The sequence below is a fragment of the Eubalaena glacialis genome, chromosome 9 (assembly GCF_028564815.1).
Source record: "Eubalaena glacialis isolate mEubGla1 chromosome 9, mEubGla1.1.hap2.+ XY, whole genome shotgun sequence".
Taxonomy (NCBI): Eukaryota; Metazoa; Chordata; class Mammalia; order Artiodactyla; family Balaenidae; genus Eubalaena; species Eubalaena glacialis.
In genome coordinates, this window is record NC_083724.1 from 2,111,438 (window position 1) to 2,130,725 (window position 19,288).

Here is a 19,288-nt window from a genome sequence, read left to right on the forward strand (position 1 = left end):
GTGGTTTTTAAAGTCTGTCTCTTGTTCTCTCCAACACGCTGAGTCCTGCCACAGGCCAGTCAGTCCCCAAGGGCCAGACTCCGCGTGGGCGCCAACGAAGGCGCACGCGGGGCCCTGGGAACAGCACGGACAGCGCGTAGAGTGGGCGGGGGCTGAAAGGGTGGAGGGAAGGCCCCCAAGTGAACGGGGCGGTGGGGGGTAAAGGGGGGGGAGAGAGGGAGGGGTGGGTGTCCAGGGGATAGAAAGCCCGGGTGAACGCCAGCTCCCGCAAGAGGCACCTGGGCCCGGCTGGGAGCAGCTCCCAGGACGCCCGCGCTCCCGCGCTCCCTCCCAGCCAGCCCAGTGACCACAGGGCGTTCCTAACAACTGGAATCCACGCTGTTGGCCTGCTGGCCATGAGCCTGGGGCTCCCACCTAGCGGACTGGAGCAGAGCAGGCGAAGGACAGCAGGGGCCCAGACACCTCCCACCTGGGCCAGGGTAGGTGCGCAGTAAAGGGATGGAAATAAAGGGACGACAGGCCCCGGCAAGATGAACGGACGTGACAGAGGTGACGCTGAGACGTTTATTTGACGGCCTCAGATCACCCCTCCCTCTCCCAGCTGGACAGCAGGGGCTGCACTTAGCGTTTCAAACACTACGGCCTGGAGACGACTCTTCTCCACAAAGCTTTGTGGCCCGGTTCTGTGCAACCCGCTGGCGTCCAGGAAGCCGCCCTCTGAACCACGGCAGCGTCCGAAGGACCCAAGGCAGCCAGTGCAGGTGCCCAGGCCCCGCAGGGCCCTGTCACCAAAGCCCCCTGACCCTGCAGGGCCCCGCACGCGGCCTCAGTCCTCCCGCCTTTCAAGCCCGCCTCCCCCGCCCCGAGCTCCCCACCTGTGAAGTCAGGGCCTTACTATTGAGGGCAAGAGACTACCCCTCACCGGTCAAGCTGGATGGTGCATCGCCCCGGGACCCTCGAGGTGCTGGTGTGGGCGGCCCTGGCCTCCCGGATGCAGGCGGGCTGATGGGCCCGGGGGCCTCCGAGGAGAGGTCAGGCCTCTCCCGCTCAACGACCGCCGGCCTCGGGTAACTGCGCGGTTCCCCCACCTGCCGAAACTCCTGGGGGAGCGGGAAGACTAGCCCGGCTTGACCCCAGCCGGCTGCTCCAACCTCCCTGCGCTTCCCCTAGTTTCCAGCCGCAGTGGTGGAGAGCAATCTTTATTCCACTGATTGGCACGTCCAATTCTGAAGGAATTCACGTTGAGGAAAAGTCCCACAGTCTGCACCGTCTATGAACGTCTGCGCTCAAGTCACCCCAAAGAAACGGATGTGGATGGTGCTGCCGCGGCGCCTCTACCGGAAGAGCCGGTACGTCCTGGGCAGGCGCCCGTCCTTATTCGCCAGTGCCGCCTGGACGTGCTCGTACGCCGGCAGATCGCTCAGGTCCCCCAGGGCGGCCACTGCGGGCTTCCTGCGGAGCATCGCAGAAGCAACTCTCTTGATGTCCTCTGGCTTCACATCACCTGGCACGGGGAAGAGAGGCGTCAGGGGAACACCCGACCCCGCATGGATCCCACTCCTCTCCACGCCGTGGCTGCAGTCCTGAACAGACAGAGGGGTCCCCAACCTGCCGCCGCCTCCCCACCTGCGGAGGAGGGATGCTGAGGACCCCAGAAGGTGCGGGCGCAGCCATGTGTGGACTGCATGGTGAGTTTCTTAGCAAATGGGCGAGTGTTAATTTCAACTGCATTAGGACATGCCCATCCCAACAGGAGTTAATATAATTAAAAAAGGAAAAAAACCCCCTCAGCTGTGAGTTACCTACATGGCGAGTCTGCAGAGAGGGGAAAGCCAAAGCCTCAGCACCGCGTGGACGAAGGGTGAGGTCAGAACGAGGGGGGCCGAGGGCCTGCACACGTGGCCCAGCCTTGGAGGAGGGAACCACACCCCCGGGAACTTATTTTCTACAGAAGACGAGGCCTCAGGGAGATCGGGTACTGTCGTACTCGAGGGTCTGAGGGGCTTCTCCCAGGGAGGACAAGGGTCCGTGCGTGGGCGGGGCAAGCGCTGTCCTCAGCAGGACTCCAAACCCAGCAGACGCCCGGGGACCATGTCAGGCCGACTCGGCCCCGCAGAGCAGTAGGCAGAGCCCTTCTGGGGTTGCAGACCCTTTGGGAATCTGACGAAGCTAAGATTAACCTGTCCCCCAAAGAGTCACAAGCAAGTACAGCTTGGCATCCTGAAATGGAAGCCCAGGGCCTCCTGAAGGCCTCTCACAGGAGGCCATGGACACCTGCCACGAGCCCCCGGGGCAGCGCTGCTAGAGCTGGTGTCTCTCCACGCACAGCACGGCACCAGGCCACTCACTTTCCACCCACTTTCCCACTGAATCTGCGTTGAAACCTGGGGGGGTCGTGAGAGGCCCTTTTATAAGGGGGCAAAGATCTGGAGGCACACAGGTAAGGCGCTCAGCGGGCGCTGGCAGGGCTGGGAAGCAGACCTGGGAGAGGACAAGGCTTGGGGTGCGGGCCTGCGGGGGCCACCCCCACCCTGGGCCCGGGACTCACGGATGAGTGCGCACAGCTCGCGGGGCAGCTTCCTGGAGCGGGTGGCCAGCACCTGCCTCCCCACGTCCTCGAAGATGACGGGCCTGGCCTCCAGGTTCATCATGAGCATGGACGTGAGCTGCGTCTTGGCCCGTTCCAGCTCCACCTGCGGGGTCACGTGGCTCAGTCCCTGGGCTCACGCCCGTCTCCCAGCCAATCGCGAACGGCCTGGCCAGCAGAGGGGCTGACGGACGTGTCCTGGCGAAGGGTCTTCCGCTTACCCAGGGCTGAATAGGGGAAGATGGCCCCCCGTGCCTGGGCTCGCGGCCCAAGTCACCAGCAGATCCCGCCATGTTTCCGCCTCTGTGCTTTCTGGGTCAGGGCTGGAACTGCACTAATAGGGCCTTTACCACATTCGAAATAAGGGAGAAGCATGTGCTTCCCTGGAGTTCTTGGGTTTAAACTTTGCCATGCAGCATGAGCAGGGAAGAACCCCAAACACCCAAACGCCAGGACCCCAAAGCTGGCCACACGTTGAAATCACAAGGAAAACAAACTCAACGCAGGCTCTGGGGCTCCCCCCAGATCCCGGAGCAGGGTCCTGTCAGCTATGTTCACCGCGCTCCCTGGGAAATCCGCGGGAGCCAGCTCAAGCTACCAGCTCTGTATCTGGGGCCAAGCTTAAGACTGCAGCTCCAGTGAGTTCCGTTCCTGAAGCCCAGCCTGGAGCGCAAGGGCAGAGACCGGGGGGCTGGTGAGAGGTGCAGGCCGCCCACCGGGGAGCTCACAGGCCTGGAGAACAGGTGCTGGAAAACACCTCAGCTGTCGAGAGTCTGCATCTTCTAAGTAAAATAACTCCTGATTTAACACAGGTCTTGATCGCTTTTGCAAGTTCAGGCAAATAATTTTTATCTCAAGGTGCCTTCACATTAGAGAAAAACACTTTTTCTAGCAGGACGCTACTGGAACCACCAAGTATAAATTTTTAAACACATTTTTATTTTTAAAACAATGCTTCTTTTCCTGATTAAAAAGGGAGTATGTGGTTACTGGAGAAAACACGGAACGTGCAGAAGAGAAGCTCTGAAAGCGAAGCACACCCACTGACCCCTAGCAGGCTCACACGCTGGGCTTCTCTGCTGCGGTGTGCACGTGTGTGTGTGCCTGTGTGCGTGCCTGTGCACACAGGTGTCTGAGCGCGCTTCCACGTGTAGCGCGTACATAGAACCTGCTTATTGATGCCAGTTCTGATCCAGAAAAAAAAACAAGACTTCTAAACACGTACGGTATGATAAAAAGTAAATGAAAAAAACGAGGGAACAAAATCTCAGGTCAAAACATAAACCAGAGCCAGGAAAAAGCGAGAAAAATGCCCCGCGTGGCCCACTCGTTCTGTTCAACGCTGCTCCGATTCACCCTCTTATAGAAGGACACGGGGCAGGCGCAGGAGGCATGGGCTCGGTCAGAGCAAGCAGGCCCGGCGCTGGGGGGGTTCTCAGCATCAAGACCAGGGGGGGCGGGCTCCCACGGGGGCAGGTCTGGGTCACCCCGGGGCTGTGCGGTCCTAGCTGGGATGCTGGTGGCGTGGGCACAGAGCACGGGCCCTCTGCCGGCCAACCCTACACCATGTTCTCTACCCATCGAACGCCGCGAGGATGTTGGAAATGGCTAGGGGCCCTACTTACCACATCCACAGTTCCAGCCATTAAAACAAACTCTCTCGTGATGATTTCCACCATTTCTCGAACCTGTAAGAGAGCGTGGAGCGGGAGAGAGTGATCTCAGCCCGGCAGCCTTCGTCCCCCGGTTCCCGCAGTGAAGGAGGCCCGGCCCTCACCTGTCTGGGGTCGGCGCTGGCGTGAATGCACAGGAGGCCCGTGTCCTCGTAGCTGTGGTGGTAGGAGGTCGCGTTGTACATCCAGTGGTGCCTGTGAGGGACGTGGAGAGAGGGACGCCAGGAAGGTGTCACGGCCCCGGAGCATGCTCGGCTGGGCCAGCGGCCCCGACACAGCGGGCGAGGGCACCCAACCCACCTGTTGAGCACGTGGAGGTAGAGCCTGGTGAACATGCCCTTGCCAGGCCCGCCGGCCGAGAAGGAGCCGCCGCCGCCCATCATCATGTTCAGCACCGCGAAAGGGAGGAAGTCCCCCTCCTGCGGCAGACGGACAGCAGAGCTCAGCCTGGGCGGAGCCCGCGCAGGTGTGACGCCCGCTCCAGGACGCCCCGCCCGCGCCGCCCAGGACTCACCAAGAAGGAACAGCTCTCCAGGCCAATCATGATGTGCGTGAGCTCGGGGAACGGGGTGGGGCCCGGGCTGACACTGGACATGTCCCTTTCCAGCTGGAACCAAGAAGAATGGACGCGTGCACTCAGTGAAAGACCACCAGGCCTCGCACGCTTCTCAGGTCAGGTGGTATATAAACGGGTCTACAGAAACCGTACACCAGTGTCAGGAAAGCCCCTCGAGAGGCGCGAGCCAGCCGAGCCTTGGGCCCAGGTGGAGCTCAGCTCTAACAGGAACGCGGGTTAAGGTGAAGCCCGGTTAAGGTGAACCTAACACCTTCAGGATAAACGCAAGATCGATCACACCGAAAAAAGAAGTCAAAGAAAGCGTACGCAACCCGAGATCATGGCTTTACCTTGACGATGCCCCCAGTGTACTGTGCCACCGACCCGTCCACGTGCACGGCCGCCCCACTGCCCCAGGCAGGCCGGGTGCCCAGGAGGTACTTCCTGGCGCATCCCACCAGGCGCTCGTGCTCTACCCCCACCCCGGCCAGCACCATGCGGTCGGGGGTGTAGTAGTTTCGCAGGTAGGAGTGCAGCACCGGTCGGTCAATCTTCGCTACGTTCTCCGCGGGGCAGAGACGGCGGAGGCCGACTGTGTTTCCCCTGTAAGCGGCCTTGATAAAGGAAGCGAGAGAGACACGAGTGACGGAGGGGACGCAGCCAGGCCTCCCCGGCAAGCCGGGGCTGCAGCGGTCCCCGGCCAGATGGGAAAAGCCCGCCAGCTGCTCGTTTCAGCTACCGTTCGGCAGGAGCAGCTTTGTGTGTTTACAAAAATAGTAAAATCTGCCTCTCCGGAGTGAAAATTCGTAAGAAATGTAACATAAAAGGCTCACTCCACAGACCTCGTTACCGTAAGGATTAGAAAGTTTAAAACTTGCATAGCTAACAAATTCAGAAATTAAAAACGTTCTGCAAGGCGGCATCAGGCAGGTGAACGATCCCCCCAGAGCCCGGGGTCGGGGGCGAGGCCGTGGAGGTGGCCCGCGTGTCCATCGCACCTCGTGAATCATCTCGGTGAGAAGGGGCTCCGGGTCGGGCCGCATGCTGAGGTCCTCCAGCTCAAACCGGACAGCCATACGCGTCAGCTCAATTTCTTCATCTGCAGAGAACCAGAGACGAGGCTCAGACGGAGGCCGTCCTGAGCCTGGGTCGCCAAGCTGGGCCCAGTATCGTTCATCGGCAGGCACGGGCAGAGCCTCCTCTGCCTTCCTCTGGGGCAGACCTGGGGGGCACTTGTACGAGCGACGGGGAGAGTGCCCTGCAGCCGGGACCTGGACGAACTGGGCCTCCTCCCCTCTGCCCAGAAGCAGCCACCTGGCCCCGCTCCGAGCCGCGGCTTCCTCCCCATATGAGGCGCTCAGGTCCAGACACAGAGGCACAGACCAGTGGCGGGGGTGTGTTTCATCAGGTGACTGGAACCAGCGCCAGAAAAATCGTAATGCAGAACCGCAGCCTGGGAACCCCAAGGCCAGGCTGCTGTGAAACACAGCGCAGCTAGACTGGCCTGTGTCCACTCCTAGCAGGGAGCTTGAAGTCCTGCCATTTGCAAGGCTGAGGAAGGGAATGGGCACAGAGACACAGAAACTTCTGGTAGCACGTCAGTCAGGGTGTTTAAACACCGTCTGAGATGCTTTTCTGAAATGAAAGAACCGTTTCGCTACAAAGGTCAAAGGGCACAGAGAGGAGAGTTGAAGTATTCAGTATCAAGGACGTTTCTAATCGTGAGCGTTGTCTCCAGTGACCCCCTGCTGACTGTCACTGGTGGGTGGGCCCAAGGCTCCATAACACAGCGCCCCTCCCCGGGGCAGTGCGTCAACACACCTCCCAGCATTGCCCCCCAACCCAGGACCCCTCAAGCAGCCCGAACGCACACCTGTTAGCCTGGGGTGCAGGACCACGTCTGCCAGCAAGCCAACCACCGTGTCCAGGCCTTTAGAATCAGCAGACACAGCATACATGGTGGTGTCTCTGGAAAAACCAACAAATCCAACGTTGGGGGCACTAAGGTCACGACAGGTGTATGCTGGGGTGGCAGAGGAGGTGGTTACATCTTTCTGCGTCGAGGGTCAGCATACACCTGGGGCTATTCCCCCTTTCCCATCTTACAGTGTAAACTCTTAGCAGGCAGAACCACAGCTGTGCACGGGCTCATCGCTGGAGTGGAAGACACTGTCCAGCCGAACTGGAGAGGCAGCTCTGAGCGGTTTGCACCAGCACAAGCCCCCTCTAAGGCTACTCGTGTCATCCTGCGCTGAGTGTCCGCTAGGCGAACCGTCCACACGGGCGCATGCCTGGCCTTAGACGGCTGGGGGACAGAGACTGACTGTCACAGTAGCTCGCAGCACGAGGCGCTGTGGTCAGACAGGCGCACTGAGGCACGGGAGGTGCAAACGTGACAACCACAGAGCCACGAGGGGGGCACGGTCAGGCCGGAGACCACGCAGAGCGGGCCCGGCTGCCACGTGGAGAGGAGCGAGCCCTGGAGGGGAGACGTGGCCACCAGGGCCTCTGCAGAGAAGGGGCCATTCTCAGCGGGGAAGTGCTGTAGGACCACGTGGGAGAGCGGCAGGAATGAAAGTCTGGGCTGAGAATTAGCTGGCTGCGTTGGGGCAGAACACAGGCCTGCCTGACCAGAGGAAGGGGCTCCCTGGGGAGACGGAGGATGCGATTTTTCGCAAGAACACAGTCAACCAGTCTGGCTTTCATTCACGGGCAGCCGGGAGCCACAAGTTTCTGAACCTTTTTTTGAACATGTGAACATACTGCCTCCATGCCAACTCTAATTCTTGACATTTAACCTATGTTTTCTCTCTAATTTTTTTAGCATTCAGATTGAAATAACCAACCGCTTAAAAAAAGTGTGATCTGGGACTTCCCTGGCGGTCCAGTGGTTAGGACTCTGCGCTTCCACTGCAGGGGCCTGGGTTCGATCCCTGGTCGGGGAACTAAGATCCCGCATGCCACCCGGCGTGGCCAAAAAAAAAAAAGGTGTGATCTCTGTCTGCTCATCTCACATTGCCCTGAACAGAGCTTTCCACACACGCCCCACACTGGGCAGACAAACACCACCTGCCTTTGTCCACAGCACCCCTACCCCATCTGTGCCCCAGCTACCTATTGAACCTTCTCCACCCCAAACCGACCACTGCCTCTTCCAGGCTGAGCCTCTGCACCTGCTGTCCCCTGGGTCTGAGCCACGGCCGCCCGTTATTCCACCTGGCAGGCGCCTTCAAGCAGCAGCCCCGACATTGAGTTGCCTACCGTTCCCTTCCTGACCTCCCCCACGCTCCCACCACCCTCGGCCCCTGGCTCCTGCGTCTACCAGCTGTGGTGCAGCCCTCTGCCCGATCTGTGAGCATCCTGGGGACAGGCCTGCTCTGCGTCCCCAGCGCCCAGCCAGCAGCCTGGCTCGAATGACAGGGGAGGCTTGGCCCTCGGAGCGCATGCCTCTGTGTAAGTGTTGCCACACACCCAACCCTCCACCCGAATCTCTGCCTGGACCAGGGCTCACTTCTCACCATTCACCTCCACGGCCTCGCCGATGGGAGGGGCTCAGGGGGACTCTGACCAAGGATGAGGACAGTCCACGTGATAAAAGACGAGTCTGTACGTGAAAGCTGGCGTACCTGGATGTCTGGCAGTCACAAATACCCCCGTGCTTCTCCAAGGTAAGCAGAATTTCATCTTTGCTGCCAAATCGATCCGTAGACTAGGAAAAATGAACAAGAGAACCTACATGAGCCACGCAGAACAGCCTCCAAGATACAGTTTTTAAGAAAAAAATTTAGTTTTGCTTTCAAAACACATTAAATCAAATCATCTTTTAACTTAGAAACCTTAATTACTATCGACTTGGCAACTTAAGCATTTATTAAAATATCCACTTAAAAAAAGCAAACCTTGACAGATTCTTCCCAAGTATAGTATCAAAAACCACAAGTTGGACACTGACCGAAAACGCCAATTTTTCCAAAAAATGAGCAATTCCACTGAGATATTTTGCTTCATATCTTGATCCAGAGTTAATAAGAACTGGCAATAAAAAGAAAATTGACAGGTTAAGTCAGGTATTCAAAAGGGAAGATTTAATCAAGACAATCCTTTTAAAATTGTGAATATGACCAAACAGCCAGATTTAAACACATGAGAATGACAAATACGTACGTTACCTTGATTCCGAAGGTTTTCACAGCTACGTATGTACGTCAGTATTTATAGAACTACGTACTTTACATCTGTGGTAGAAAACTTTTAGGATAACAGAAAGAAAGAAGAGAAAAAAACCCACCAGCAGGAGAGCCACCGTTCATACTCTGATTACTAAATTTTCAGATTCTACACCACGCTTTTTCACTCAGGGTACAATTCACGAACGACGCCGTAAGTACAACTAACAGTGAACTGAAGTGTGCGCACGTTACAACAGACGGGCCACCCCCAATGCTACCGACAGTACTTACTTCCTACCGTACAAAACTGTCCAAACTTATTTTGGGACGCCACACGAAGCCCATTCTCCAGTGTGGTAACTTTGGTTTCAAACTTTTCTTGTCCATCAACTGTAGCAAAAACAGGCTTGGGTACTCCGGGCAAGGGGGAAGAGAGGGGGACGCTGGGATAGGCACCGCCACTACTGAACTGCCTGTATGCAGGGGCTCCAAACCTGAAACACAGGTACAATACAACTGAGATGATGGGACCTGTGGTGACCACCTAGGTGCAGTTATCTGTGTTTCGTGTGCATTTAAAAAATCAGCATCTCCTTATCTAGAGAACTGATTTCTACACGTCCCCAGAGACAACACAGAGGAGTGACCAAGAACACCACTGAGGTGTTCCCAGGGATATGCGGCAAGTTGGTTCACGTCTCTAGGCCTCAAATGCCACCTCCATGAAAGGAGGGTTAAGTGGGTTAAGTCTGTTTCTACACACCAAGCACTTGGCCAAGCCCTGCCCTTCAACAGCCCCCTGGAGCCTAAGCGGAAGCCACATCTCTTCACCTGGTCCCGAAGGCCTCTAGCTCCCCCTCCAAACTCATCTGCTAGCCACCCCCCGCCCCAGGTCCGGGTCCCACTGGCCGGTTGGTCCGTTCCCTGGACACACTGGGCTCATCATCCCCACGCTGCTGTTCTCACGGTTCCCGGCCTGACCTGCCTTCCCCTGCACTGTTCACAGGGTTGACCCTTCTCTCATTCTCCATCCCTTGGCTTAGACGTCACCTCCTCGTAAGCTGCTCCTCCTCATCCCACCTGAAGTTAGTCTCTCCTGTTTCTTACCGCCGAGGGCGGCTTACTCCCTTCAAAGCTGACACTTTGGGCACGAGACTGCCTGGACCCACTGCCTGGTCTCTGTCCCCATCGCACCCAGGACCTCACAGCGAGGGATCAACACCCATCTGTCGCCTGAATGAAAGCGCCAGTGCGGGAAAAGGCCAGACATCCAGAGGAGAGGGAACAGAGCACAGCAGTCAAGGACATGACTCTGGCGACCACAGAACCCAGGCTTGCCGGCTCGGCCTCACGAGGGGGCACGCGGCCGGAAGGGGCCGGGGCGGAGATGACACGTGACCTCGGACGAGCACCACCCACCCCCGACCGCCCGGGAGGAGAGGGCGAGAGACAGGCGGATGGGGCTCGGGGCCGGAGCCCGGGGCGCCATGGGGGGAAGTGCCCCCGTCGCCTCGGGGACCGGGCGGGGGTCCCGCACTCCCAGCCCGCTTGCCGGGCGCCGCCCCTCGGCGTGGCGGAGCCAAAGGCGGAGCGTCCAGAAGGGGGGGGGGCCGCCCCAGCCCCCGGCCGATCCCCGGCCGGCCCTCGGCTCACCTCAGCCGCGAGCGGTCCCAGGAGCCCGAGCCTCGCAGCAGCCGCGCCGCCGCCAGCACCACAGCCGCCATCTTGAGTCACCGCCCACCGCTTCTGTCGCCACTTCCTGTTCCGCCTCCGGCGCCCCGCCCCCCGGCGCCGGCCCGAGGCGTTCAGGCTTGCGCTTCCGGTGCGCGGAGCAGAAGCAGCGGCCAGGGGTTCGGAGCAGCGGCCGAGCGGCGGGCGACGGGGGCGGCCGACTTGGGCCGCGGCCGGGGCGGAGTCGGAGCCATGGAGCCGCCGCTGCCGGGCTAGGGAGGGCTGGCGCCGCGGGGCCCGCGGCGATGGCGGGCTACGCGCGCCGCCCCGGCGTCACCCCGTTGTCCCGGGCCCGGAGCCTCGTCATTCCGGACGGTGAGCGGGCGGGGGGCGGGCGGGCGTCCGCGGCCCGGCGTCCGCGCTGAGGTCCAGGTGAGGCGGGCGCGCGGTGAAGTCGCTCTTGTTGTTATTACAGCTCCCGCGTTCTATGAGCGCCGGTCTTGTCTCCCCCAGCTAGACTGTGAGCGCCCCCAAGCCAGGGACCTGGAGTCCCAGTTCTTCGGCATTCGGCCGACGTTTATGTGCTATGTGCCCAGTCCGGTGCTAGCTTCCGTGGGAGACACAGGTGAGAGACGAGCCTCAGGGACTCCCGGTGCCGGCACTACCTGTAGGTCCCGCGCGATAGCGCAACTCAGCCCCGGCCCAACGGTGACCACTAGCCCCACCGTGCGCCGGCCGCTGGGAGTAGGAAACGCAAGTGGATGGGAGTCTCGCACCCTGGAGCTCACAGTCTCCTCTTGGAGAACCCCCTGCCCGCCCCCCCCCCCCCCAGCCAGACAGTTCCAGTACACCGTGGAAAATGCCGGCATAGAGGTAGGCCCAGTGACAACACAGGAAACCACCTGGCTCTTTCAGGTGGGAGGATGAGGGAACCTTCATCCAGTAGGCCAGGCTGGGAAACCAGGTGTAGCCATCCTCTGGTCGCTGCAGCTGGGCAGAGGCCATCTTTAGTTCATCCTAATTCTCCCCAAGCGGCTACACCGCCTGGGGTCCAGGGTGTTCAGCGAGCATTTAGGTGGTTCTGTCAGGGTCTGAGAGCCAGTGACCACCCACGAGGGCATTCAGGAGGCACCATAAGACGGAGGACGTGCGCCTGCCCCACGGGGCATCAAACCTATCGGGAGCTTTTTCAGAATCACAGATGCCAGGGCCCATGGACGTCAGACCATCTCCAGGGGCAGGAGCCCGGGGGCTTGTGCTCTGAAAGTTGCCCAGGCCGTAAGAACCACTGCAATAGAGACCGCATGTCAAAAAAAGCGGTGGTCATAAAGGCTTCCCATGATCACGGTGGGGTGATGATGTCTCTTTGCAGATTTTGACTATGGAAAGGGGAAAGGCACTAAGCAAGGTCCATCAGGAGCCCAGAACACACACTTTGGAGGTACAGTAGTTCAGTAATCCTTTCTTTTTCTCTCTGTCCATGTCTCCACGTGCCAGGCACGTGCCCAGCGGCAGGGCTGTCAGTCTGACAGCATATAACTAGTACACCTGGAGCCCGAAAGAGCAGGTGGGGGTGGAGCCCCACAGTCGATCCTGACCCGCGGGTGGAGGGAAAGTGGGCACAGGGACAGGAGAACCTGGGCATGAGGGATGGCAGGGGGTGGGAAGTCACACCTGAGGGGTCTGAGGAGACAGTGGGGCCAGGGTTACAGGAGCCAACTTCATACAGGGTTGGCACCTGGGCTTGGATCACTGGTGGGCCAAAAGGGCCGCAGGGTGGCTGGTTGGGTACCGGGAGAGTGGGAAAGAGAAGGGAAAGCTGGAGAGTGAGTGGGGAAAAGGCTGGAGGCGGAGCAGTGGTTCCTGACGTGGCTGCACGTGCGCTCTGCCAGCCTCCGGCCGTAGGCTGCGGCCCAAGCCCTTTGCATGGGAGTGGAGGCGCGTGGCAGCCTTAGATGTCCCCAGGTGGACCCCGTGGGCAGCAAGGTGCGGGGACTGAGGGGCTGGGACAAGAAGGAGAATTTAGAATGCCCGAGTTGGTCTGTTTTATCAGCCAGCTTTCTCATTTCCCAGTGTCACTGAGGTCTGGTGGAAGGACGAAGGCAGTGTTCCCCATCTTAGCTGGGGTTGTGTTCAGGAAAAAGCAACGAATAGGGACGTTCCCTTTAAGGACCTTCAGGAGACTTTTCACGTTTGTGACATCTGTTATCATTTCAGGTGAGAAACTTGGAGATCTTGAAGAGGCAAATCCATTCTCCTTTAAAGAGTTTCTGAAAAGCAAGAACCTTGGCCTGTCGAAAGAGAATACCGACAGCAGAATTTATTCAAAGGTAAACCTGAGGCGTTGTTTGCAGTGACCTTAGACAGAAAACCCTCCCGGAGGCCGTCTCTTTTCTGACGTGCAGTGTTCCCTCCCAGGAGGCTGGCCGAGGGCTGTGGGGCAAAGCGGGGCAGCCGCTGCTCCCGGCGGAGAAGCCGGGTGGCGCTCAGAGCCGTTTGGGTCCTTCCTGCCCCTCACCTTCCCGGTAGCCGAGGTGGGCCTTTCTTCTTGTTCCAACGTCAGACGTCTAGGAAGAAGGGCCTGCGATGGCTCCTGAGTCTGAGCATCGCCTCCCTGTCTTCTTCAGGAAGCCACGAGGCACTCGCTGGGACTCGACCGCAACTCCCCCACCTCCCAGACCGTGGGGTATGGCCTGGAGTATCAGCAGCCGTTTTTCGAAGACCCGACGGGGGCTGGCGACGTCCTGGACGAGGACGAGGACGAGGACGAAGGGTGGGACGGGGCCTACCTGCCGTCTGCTGTGGAGCAGACCCACTCCTCCAGGGTCACCGCCAGCACGTCGCCCTGCAGCACCTATGTCTCCTTTTTCTCCAACCCGTCGGAGCTGGTGGGGCCCGAGTCTCTGCCTCCGTGCACGCTGAGCGACTCCGACTCCCGCGTCTCCCCAGCCGGGAGCCCCAGCACCGACTTCACAGTCCCCGGAGAGTCTCTGGGGGACAGGCACCTTCGGACGCTGCAGATGAGTTACGAAGCGGTAAGTGAGGGGGGCTGTGCGTCAGCACCCTGGTCACGGCTCGTGTCTAAGCAGCATTCTTGGAGGAAGCCTGGAGCCCCCGGTGTCCCTGATGGCCTGGGGGGTGGGCTCCAAAGACAAGACAGCCTGTGGTCTGTCTGACCGGCGTGAGCGTAACCGCCAGAAAGTCGCGCGGAGGGCTGTGAGGGGGCGTGAACTGGAGCAGAGGGAGACCGTCAACGCGCTGCCCCTCAGAAAAGGGTCCACCCCAGCTGGTGGCTCGGGGACAGCTTGCCCGGTGTCCTGAGGGCATTTGAAAAATTATAGTCACCTAAGAAAGAGTTACAAGATCTGAGTAAGACTGGAGTCTGTGACTGTAGTAGGCCTTTAAAAAGCAGGCAACTTTGTTCTTGGTTTTTCTCTGTATGTGGACTGTAGGGTGACTCTTGCAATATTTTTGTTTATCAAGAAGTTCCAGAGCCAAATAGCAGAAGCACACATCCCTTTGTAGTGAGACACTGAGTTTCTAATAAGGATTTTCTTTTTCTACAGCTGAAAGATGAAAATTCTAAGCTAAGAAGGAAGCTGACTGAGGTTCAGAGCTTCTCTGAAACTCAAACAGAAATGTACGTAAGTTTTGAGTTAGGCTTGCAATTCAAATCATCTTCTGACCCTCAAAGAAACCAATGCGAAAACGATAAAGTATCGGAGTTGGACTGTGCCTGGGTTTGTTTTTTTTTTTAATTTTTTTTCTATTTCTTTATTTAATTAATTATTTTGGGGGGCTGTGTTGGGTCTTCGCCGCTGCACGCGGGCTCTCTCCAGCCGCGGTGGGCGAGCGGGGGCCACTCCTCACTGCGGCGCGCGGGCCCCCCACCGCGATGGCCTCTCCCGCCGTAGGAGCACGGGCTCCAGGGGCGCAGGCTCAGCAGCTGTGTGTGCCTGGGTTTTTATTGTTTGTTTTGTTTAAATTAGTTTATTTATTTATTTATTTATTGGCTGCGTTGGGTCTTCGTTGCTGCGCGTGGGCTTTCTCTAGTTGCGGCGAGTGGGGGCTACTCTTTGTTGCGGTGCGCGGGCTGCTCATCGCAGTGGCTTCTCTTGTTGCTGAGCACGGGCTCTAGGCGCGCGGGCTTCAGTAGTTGTGTGAGCGTGGGTTTTATTGCATTAAAGCCTCAGCATCAGATATGTTTCTTATGTTCTGTGTAAAAGCGTATTTGAAACAGAGCAAAATCAAGCCCACTTGAGACGGAGCAGCAGAGCTGTCAGACGGCCCCAGGGCGCCCCTGACCTTGCCGTGCACTGACTCTGCGCTGACGCGCTGACCCGCTGACGCGCTGACTCGCTGACTCGTGTCCAGCTCTGAGGCTCTTGCCTCACAGCTGTTCCTCCCAAGGTGCATTCTGAAACCTCGGGCTCTTGTGGTTTTTTTTTTTTTTTTTTTTTTTAATAAATTTATTTATGTATTTATTTATTCATTTATTTTTGGCTGTGTTGGTTCTTCGTTTCTGTGCGAGGGCTTTCTCCAGTTGCGGCGAGTGGGGGCCACTCTTCATCGCCGTGCGCGGGCCTCTCACTGTCGTGGCCTCTCCCCTTGCGGAGCACAGGCTCCAGACACGCAGGCTCAGTAGTTGTGGCTCACGGGCCCAGTTGCTCCGCGGCATGTGGGATCTTCCCAGACCAGGGCTCGAACCCGTGTGCCCTGCATTGGCAGGCAGATTCTCAACCACTGCGCCACCAGGGAAGCCCCTCTTGTGGTTTTTATTTGATCAGTCCAATTAAAATTCCTTACGGTCTAACATTCTTAGAATTAGTCAAGGGAGTTACTAATAACCTGGGCTTTTTCCTTCGCAAGGGTGAGGACGCTTGAGCGGAAGTTAGAAGCGAAAATGATCAAGGAGGAGAGGGACTATCACGACCTGGAGTCGGCGGCGCAGCAGGTGGAGCGGAATCTGGAGCGCGCGACCGTGAGCAGCCGGGCTCCTGGTTCGCAGCGGGGGAGGTGGGCGGGGCCGGCCTGGCTGGACACTGAAGTGTCTGGTGTGTCGCTCCCTACAGGGCACCGAGTCCTGCCCCGGGGGCACGTGGGTCTGGGTGGGCCCGCCTGGCCGGGGCCGCCAGGTGAGGGAGAGGGATGGACGGGGAGGGAGGGGATGCGTCCTGTGTCCATGTTACCACATCAGTGATGCCTTTTTTTTTTTCTTTTTTTGTGGGGGGAATAACAGAAACGGGCAGTAAAGGCAGAAAATCACGTCCTAAAACTGAAACAGGAAATCAGCTTGCTCCAGGTAACTAGAGAGAGGGTCTTAAACGGTTCACGTATTCGTGAATTCCAAAAAAGGCACCAAAGAGTCTCTGCTGGGGTTTCCTCCCCTCCCCCTCCTGCTCCCCCTAGCAGATGAGGCACCCAAATCAGGGCAGTGCGGGCTTTCCTCCCGGGCCTCCTGGTCGTGCCCAACAAGCGTGCCGAGGGCATCACTATGCAGCGGGGGGCGGCACATGCACACCAGAGGCCAGGTGAGGTGCCAGGGACGGCATTAGGCCCGTGTCCTTTAGGAGGCCTGCTACCCCCCAGTTAGGAAAGGGCATCATCCCCTTGTCGCCTCTACCTAGGGTGCCTTGTCTGGTGCCATTCAGATGGCCTTTTAGCTGCTCTCCTGTTTAGCCAGGAAAAAGTCCTAACGCTGCCACGCCCGCCCCCCTACCCCCCACCCCGGGCCCAGGCGCAGGTCTCTAACTTCATGCGCGAGAACGAAGCCCTGCGGTCAGGCCAGGGCGCCAGCCTGACAGTGGTGAAGCAGAACACCGAGGTGGCCCTGCAGAACCTCCGTGTTGTCATGAACAACGCGCATGCCTCCATCAAGTGAGTGCAGGGGTTGGAGGGGGGTGCTTAGCCGATGTTTCAAGCTGCAGCCTCGTGGGGTGGGGCTCAGTGATCCTGTGCACCCCGCGGTCATACGACACATCCTTGGCGAGCAGGCCCTCCGTGGTCCGCGGGGGGATAACCGTTCTCACCTGGGAGGCTTGAGGGTTAACGTCAGCCAGATCTGAATCACCTACAAGACACCAAGGTTTTGAGTGAAAAAGAGTAATACTTTCCCTCTTGTAAAAACACATCAACTTGAAGAAGGCCCGAGACACGCAGGGCACAGTGAGGCTCCTGGGAGGGGTCGGTCGCTGTCGCCGTGCTCTCTCTCCCGCGGGGCTGAGCTCAGCGGCAGCGGTGTCCAGTTACAGCCGCTGGTAGGGAAGCCCATCAGGTGTCCAGACACAGCCGTGGGTAGGGAAGCCCGTCTCGTTTAAGTCCAGTACAAAGAGTCTCTTGAGACAGAATCTAAGATTTAAAAACTCTTCACTTTTCACTCTGGAACTTCTCTGCTTTAACGCTTCGGGGTTTTTTTGGGGGGGGGTGGGGGCGGGGGGCTGCGTTGTGTGGCTTGCGGGACCTTAGTTCCCCAACCAGGGAACCAACCTGTGCCCCCTGCAGTGGAAGCGGGGAGCCCAAACCACTGGACCGCCAGGGAGGTCCCAAAGCTTCTGTTATTGCCCTGGAGCAGTTGTAGAAACCATCTGTAACATCTGTGCTTTTATTTCAGGCAGCTGGTTTCTGGAGCTGAAACGTTGAATCTTGTTGCTGAAATCCTGAAATCTATAGACAGAATTTCTGAAATTAAAGATCAGGGGGAGGAATCTTGAGAACCACGGAGGTGCTTCCAGCTCACAGCTCTGTTTACATCCTGAAACCATTACCCGATGGATTCCAACATGCCACCACGTCTCTGAATGTGCAGTCTTCACACACAGTAAAAATACCTATCACGAGATACTAACTTCATGGCCTGGAACAGTATCATTAGCCGCACGCAGGGAGGAGCAGCTCCCATATGCGAGAGCAGCTCCTGTGCTTCGTGTCGCCCTTCTTGGTGAGCTCCCCGCTGTTTATAGACGCTCTTCATCTACTGGAAGACATTTCTCTAAAAGCCGGTGATTTTTCTTAGAGTTACTAAACGAAAACAGCAATTCTGTGATGAGTGTTTTCCATTGTGATTCTAGAATATGAACTGTAAGATAACCTCAGTTGATCGTCTTTGCTTTCGTAAGTAGAGAAAAACACTAAATGAGCCATAACGTAAGCGCTCACCTCAGACGGGGACCTGTGCCTTACTGCCAGTGCTCAGCGCCCCCTCTGGCTCACAGACCACTCCTTCAGCTTCTGGGGGGCGGGGGGCTCCTGTGGTTGGTGACCTGAGCATGGATGCCCGAGGTGGTTGCCATTGTCTTCCCTCAGGGACCAAGGTCAGCACAGGCATTCCACAGTGGGACACCATCTAAGTGCATTGGAAAACTGGTGTTGGCTGGAGGGTTTTGCTACGCATTCCAGGCGGCATCTTGTACGATGACATGTAGGATTCAGGGACTTGGAGCCTAGGCAGAGCCTTCTCGGGTCAGGGCAACGTCTCCCCAGGTGCCTTTCCAATCCCTTCCTGTTGGAGGGGAGGCGTAACATGCACTAGATGCCTTTTTGGCTGTTTTCCTATGGATGTTATTTTTTTAAATAAACGTCCTTTTTGCATCCTGTTCAAATTGACAGTTTTCTTATTTAATAAATTCTAAAATTCATATGCAGTGTCCCTTTTTTCCTAATTCAGCCCGTTCTTTATGCTTGAGAATCACGCTGCTGACCGTGGCCTAATGGGTGGTTTGTGCTGATAAATGAAAAAGCCCAGGGGGTTAGGGTGGACCCACACCTGCCGCTAGGCTCGGCTGCAGGGACAGCGTGCTGCAGACACGCGCGGCACAGCTGCGTGTATTGGGTGGGACAGATTGCAGTCTAGCATGGGAGCATTTGAGGTCCCGTGGTTGGACTTCCAAGACGTTCAAACTGCTAGGCCCTGTGATCTCAGCTACAGGTAAGAGCCTCCCAGGAGTCCCCGCTGACCCCGCCCTTCATCTTACCCCCACCCACTACCTTGTGCTCCTGCCCACTGGTGAAAAGTGGGTTCCGGGATCAGTTTTCAGAGCAGACTTCAGACAGGGTGGTCTAGTAGGGGAGTGTTAGAGCGAGCCTCTCTTCTGGGTGCGCTCGTAACAGGGCTGGGGCTGCCAGGGAGGGTGCCTGGGCCACAGCCCTGGGTAGAGGGCACAGCATTTATTTTACAGGGACCAGATCACCGGGCTGGAGGGCTGGGGTGGGCACAGGGGGTCTGGGTGCAGCAAGGAGGGGGGTGGACACGGAGGCTTCTGTTACACCGTCCTCTGTGCCTTTGAAGTGTTCCACAGTAAAAAAAAAAAAACAAAACAAAACACTTCAGACAACAATTCACGATGACTTTGTTGAACACGCATATCTGCCTGTGCATCTGGACCCCGTGGGCTCGGGTCCCGGGCTATTACGGGGGCGCTGAGTGGGCACGGGAAGGACCGGCAACCCTGTGGGCCCCTCGCTGCAGGTCCCGCTCTGAGCACCAACCCCCCCCCACCGCCGCCACCCCACCTGGCTCACGGGAGGGGCGCCTGCTCCTACCTCTCCCGGCACCCTCAACTCGCCTTCCAGGACTCCGCCACCGCCCCTAGGAAGACGCCCTCACTCTGGAGGTCAGGGCCCCTCCCCGCGGGGG

General features: G+C 58.1%; 2 protein-coding genes across 3 annotated transcripts; one reads left to right on the forward strand and one right to left on the reverse strand.

Annotated features, from left to right (window-relative positions):
• Positions 1 to 550: 550 nt before the first annotated feature.
• PMPCA (peptidase, mitochondrial processing subunit alpha) lies at positions 551 to 10,728 on the reverse strand. Of its 2 annotated transcripts, XM_061199609.1 has the most exons (13): positions 10,639 to 10,728; positions 9,277 to 9,479; positions 8,769 to 8,848; positions 8,443 to 8,525; positions 6,690 to 6,784; positions 5,815 to 5,915; positions 5,167 to 5,430; positions 4,775 to 4,867; positions 4,561 to 4,679; positions 4,365 to 4,455; positions 4,213 to 4,275; positions 2,549 to 2,693; positions 551 to 1,504 (listed from the first exon to the last, which is right to left on the reverse strand). In XM_061199609.1, exons 1-13 carry the CDS (start codon positions 10,707 to 10,709, stop codon positions 1,335 to 1,337), a joined length of 1,578 nt encoding a protein of 525 aa, XP_061055592.1. In that variant the 5' UTR covers positions 10,710 to 10,728; the 3' UTR covers positions 551 to 1,334. The 2 variants fall into 2 exon arrangements, with proteins under 2 accessions (XP_061055592.1, XP_061055593.1); XM_061199610.1 differs by lacking the exons at positions 9,277 to 9,479; positions 10,639 to 10,728 and having other exon boundaries at positions 6,690 to 6,782; positions 8,769 to 8,824.
• Positions 10,729 to 10,784: 56 nt separating this feature from the next.
• Positions 10,785 to 18,254, forward strand: ENTR1 (endosome associated trafficking regulator 1). The gene is made up of 10 exons (XM_061199611.1): positions 10,785 to 11,031; positions 11,132 to 11,281; positions 12,029 to 12,097; positions 12,874 to 12,986; positions 13,284 to 13,691; positions 14,223 to 14,296; positions 15,526 to 15,637; positions 15,896 to 15,958; positions 16,394 to 16,533; positions 17,267 to 18,254. The coding sequence occupies exons 1-10, from the start codon at positions 10,962 to 10,964 to the stop codon at positions 17,364 to 17,366; spliced, it is 1,299 nt and encodes a 432-aa protein (XP_061055594.1). The 5' UTR covers positions 10,785 to 10,961; the 3' UTR covers positions 17,367 to 18,254.
• Positions 18,255 to 19,288: the final 1,034 nt, after the last annotated feature.